At 43.1% G+C, this 4,373-nt stretch overlaps 1 protein-coding gene and 1 long non-coding RNA gene across 4 annotated transcripts in view; one reads left to right on the forward strand and one right to left on the reverse strand.

Moving 5' to 3' along the window:
* Window positions 1-4,373, reverse strand: part of LOC118422800 (inositol polyphosphate 5-phosphatase OCRL-like) — a 55,667-nt gene that overhangs the window by 35,012 nt on the left and 16,282 nt on the right. The window contains exon 1 of one of the 3 annotated variants that reach the window (XM_035830574.1): window positions 3,581-3,699. The exons of the other annotated variants lie outside the window; for them this stretch is intronic. Coding sequence (XP_035686467.1) covers window positions 3,581-3,593 — 13 coding nt within the window. The 5' untranslated portion in view covers window positions 3,594-3,699. Of the gene's footprint in view, window positions 1-3,580; window positions 3,700-4,373 lie in introns of those variants that run through there. 3 annotated transcript variants of the gene reach the window in all.
* LOC118422801 overlaps window positions 3,734-4,373 on the forward strand; it is a 3,628-nt gene continuing 2,988 nt past the window's right edge. The window contains exon 1 of the long non-coding RNA XR_004831966.1: window positions 3,734-3,892. This is a non-coding gene — a long non-coding RNA (uncharacterized LOC118422801). The remainder of the gene's footprint in view (window positions 3,893-4,373) is intronic.

Consider the following 4,373-nt stretch of genomic DNA (forward strand, 5'->3'; position numbering starts at 1 on the left):
AGAATCTAAAAGGCAGTTACTTGGAAATCTTGGCAGTAGGTGGTCAATGTTATCTGTGAAATGCATTGAGAAGTTGTAGAATATAATGCGAAGACAAAGGGTTTGTGGTTTTTACTATGGAATGGAATGTATGTGTACGTTATGGCCGGCTACAAACTGTGTAAAATGAAACCGTGTCTCTACGATTTACGGGAGATGAAGAAGGCCTGCTTACGCTTTTTGGGAGAAAGCATGGAGACCGTCACATAGGAAGGTGCGCCGAAAAAAGTGATATAGGCAGTAGCTGTATTTTAAAAGTATTCTATCATCCATCCTTTCTTGTTTGTGCACATGACAGAAACTGTCCTGTCCATTCATTTCCATGGACAAAGCAAATACCTTTCATTGTCTTTTGAAGATAAAGACTTATATTGACTGGGCTAAAATCGACTGTTGCATCAAAATATCAATAAAATAACACATAAAACAATAACGTTGACCACATCAACGCCGTCATTGGTGAGATCCACATAAATGATCTTCACATCCCCAGCGAACACCTCCAAAATGTGATGGCTCGTGTCGTCACGGAATGCTCCTCCTCAGGTACATAAAAGTATAACTTCCATTTTGGGCTTGCGACTTGGAACTCATGGAACTTTTCAGATGACCCCTTTTCTCTTACCCAATCGTTTTAGTAACCTATCAGTACAAATGGCATGAATCTGCTAACTAGCACCTGCGACCTACCCTAGATTAAATTGCAGAGAAATCAAGACTTGTGACTCATGGAACTTTCGACATGACCCCGTGCGTGTCTCTCACCTAATCGTTCTCGCGACCTGTCGGTACAAATGACGTGATTGTGTTAATTACCACTTGTGTCCTTGTTGTGACCTATATACTCTACATTACATCGCTTGGAAAACAAGACATAAAAGTATAACTTCCATTTTGGGCTTGCGACTTGGAACTCATTGAAATTCTGACATGACCCCGTGTCTCTTGCCCAAACGTTCTCGCCACATATCAGTACAAATGGCCGTGCCGTGGCGGGAACGCTTTATCCGCCCGCACGGGGCTTGTCAGTCAATAGGACTATACGCCTCGCGACACCTTTTCTGTCCGGGATAACATAAAACATGCATAATTTCTTCCTTGGAAGAGAGACCAAATGCTTATCCCGACAAGAAATTTGTCCAATTTCAGCAGGTAGGATAACAAATCCACCGCCGGAAGCAAATGTATCAATGGTTGCAACAATGACGATGTCGTAACATTCTTTGTTTCACAATGCAGTCCACTACATTGTGTATCCCATATGTCTAATGTAAACTCCCTATAAACAATCTCATCAATGACTGCAAGTTACTGTGAAAAAACAAACCCTGCTTTGTTCATCAGTGTATTGTACCGGTAGTAACTGTTACATGTGCAACCCTTTTAAAACGTGTAATACACGCCCCTGTATACAATATCATCATTGCCCTTAGTCTACAGATTATCAAATCTTATGGGGAACATGCACACCCCATCATGTATAATGTACTGTCCCTATAAACCATTTTCTCTATTGCGCAACTATGACCTTTGGGATCACTTCCTGTTGGGACGGGGTAAGCATGAAGCCCATCGGCATGACGTAATATCACCTAAATATAGCACGATTGCGTTATACCCACGATTGCGTAATACCTACGATTGCGTAAAACCCATTTTCCACCTACAAACATCCCCTGCAAAACCGTCAAAAGCCACTAAACGAAAAAAATGCCTCGTACGTTTCTTCTCCTTCTCAAGAACTACCCACATACCAAATATCAGAGCAATCTGTCCAGCCGTTCTACATTGTGTATCCCATATGTCTAATGTACAGTCCCTATAAACAATCATATCAATGACTACAAGTTACTGTGAAAAACCCTGCTCCACTTCGTACATAAACTTTACGTAACTTTGTCCAGCAATGTATTGTACCGGTAGTAACTGTTACGTGTATAGACCCTTTTAAAACGTATGATATACGCCCCTGTATACAATATCATCATTACCCTTATTCTTGGTCTACAGATTATCAAATCTTATGGGATACATGTACACCCCATCATGTATAATGTACTATCCCTATAAACCATTTTCTTGTAGTCTTCGATACAAACGTCTGTCGCAACTATGACCTTGGTGGTCACTTCCTGTGGGGTCGGGTAGGTCCATGCACAACTGCATGACGTAACAACCAACATATAACCATTGCAGTCGGCTTGGGCATGAGCATTACGTCAGTACCCAAATATAGAACCATTACGCCATTACACCCAAATATAGCCACACTGGTTTACTGCCGGACCTATTTTCCAACTACAAACATCGCCGGCAAAACCGTCAAAAGCCACTAAACGAAAAAATGCCTCGTACGTTTCTTCTCCTTCTCAAGAGCTACCCACATACCAAATATCAGAGCAATCTGTCCAGCCGTTCGCGAGCTTTTCTGTACACAGACACGCACCATACAATGGTTTCCAAACATACCTATCGCATTCTGCTAATTACCTCCTAATTTGCATAACAATCATACAATTATGTACATCACTACGTAAGCTATCTGCATACCTACAGTCATTCCGATCCATCGACCCCTGCTTGCATTATTCCTTCTCAAAACCTAACACAAGAATGACTTTCACCGCCCCAGCAAAACCCCCAAGTGGCCAAAACTTACACACCTTACTATTCATTTACACAGCTACCTACCACGTAAAAATCATCACCCAAAAAAGTCCCGAAAAAAAATATCAAAACCGGAAGTTCTGCTGCAGTACAATAACACTCCGCTAGAACGCCCTGCCGTAACGCAATTCCTACCATTCCTTCGTCATGTCTAACCCTACCCACATACCAAATATCAAAACAATCCATCCATGCCTTCCCCAGATATCAGGCTGACAAACGTCCCTCTCACACACAAACAGCACTCAAAACAAACCCTTCGTTTCACGAAGGGAACAACTGATACAAAATACAACACGGGGTGTGCTGTATCACCCGAGGTACCAGCCCGACCGCGGGTCGGATCGCCCGACCGCATTCGCTGGAGGGCGATCCAACCCGCGGGAGGGCTAGGACCAAGGGTGATACGGAATACACCGTGTTGTATTTCATTTAACAATTCCAACCTGAGGAAACTCATGTTTATCGCAAAAAAACTGTCCTTAATGCATAATGCAACAACAACTTTATTCGTCCATTCGAACAAAAGAACAGGGTAAAGGAACTAGGTTTCGAACCGGTTAACAGAACATGCTTCGAACCGGTTAACGGAACATGCTTCCAATTTTCGAAGCCCATGTGATACAACTTCGAAGCCTGTGTGATACAGAAAGTTATCACACGGTCCGGAACAACAAACACCTGTATCAAACGTTTTCGCGTCACAGGTATGATATAAATGGTATGTCTCCAACTTATGTCAAAATCATGGAGGCACAACATCAAAAGAAAGTCACAACTTTAACCAATGACCTTTCATTGACAAATTAAAGGGGGGCCGAAAGATTATGAACTTAAACACAAAACCACACACAAACACAGAAAGTATACATACATTCTGACATCATGAAGAAATTTTGAATCACTATGACTGAGAAATAAAGTTTGCACAGCTTTTCAAAAAGCACGATTTTTGAGGTCCGCCGATCATCAGCCGCTGGGGCGAATTCGAACGGGCCGTGACGTCATTGGGAGACAAGCGCCGCGCGGCGAGCGGCATGGTGTACTGCAGCAATGGCCGCCGAAACGGATCATCAAACGGATCATCATTTTTTCCGGACTGCTCGTAACGAGTGGAGGCTATATTTAAGTGCTCTAGGATGAGGATACTGGAGAGATGGTCGTAGAAGGGATCATACATTTACAGGTTTGAGCTATATATGGTCGAATACGCATTTATAAGGGCCGGAATCTGACGAAAAGTTCAGGGCGATCGTGAGGGAGGGGGGCGGCATTATCTATGCAGTTTAATACCTATGGATAGGATCGCATATAATATCGGGTGTATTTTGCAGCCAGTAGGTACCCAAAGTGAGGGTAATGAGGCTGTTTAACGTGGTCGAGGCACCTCCTCGAGCACGGGACCCCCGTTTTACGTCCCTCCCGGAAGACGATTTCGTGGAAAGCTTCGTGATGAGGCTACAGCAATCCGGACGTCAACAGAATTGTTGAGTGGTATTAAGTAACCCTGGGTGGGCACCAGAAAAGAAATTCGAAGTATAACCGGAGGTAACATTGGCTTGAAAAAAGTTGCGGATAACGATAGTATAGTAGACGTTGTTGCATGGATAGGCTTAGCTTTGTTTACGTAGTTTTTCCATCTATTCTTTATGACTGTTTAGGAGTCC

Source organism: Branchiostoma floridae, chromosome 9 (genome assembly GCF_000003815.2).
Source record: "Branchiostoma floridae strain S238N-H82 chromosome 9, Bfl_VNyyK, whole genome shotgun sequence".
In the NCBI taxonomy this organism is placed as follows: domain Eukaryota; kingdom Metazoa; phylum Chordata; class Leptocardii; order Amphioxiformes; family Branchiostomatidae; genus Branchiostoma; species Branchiostoma floridae.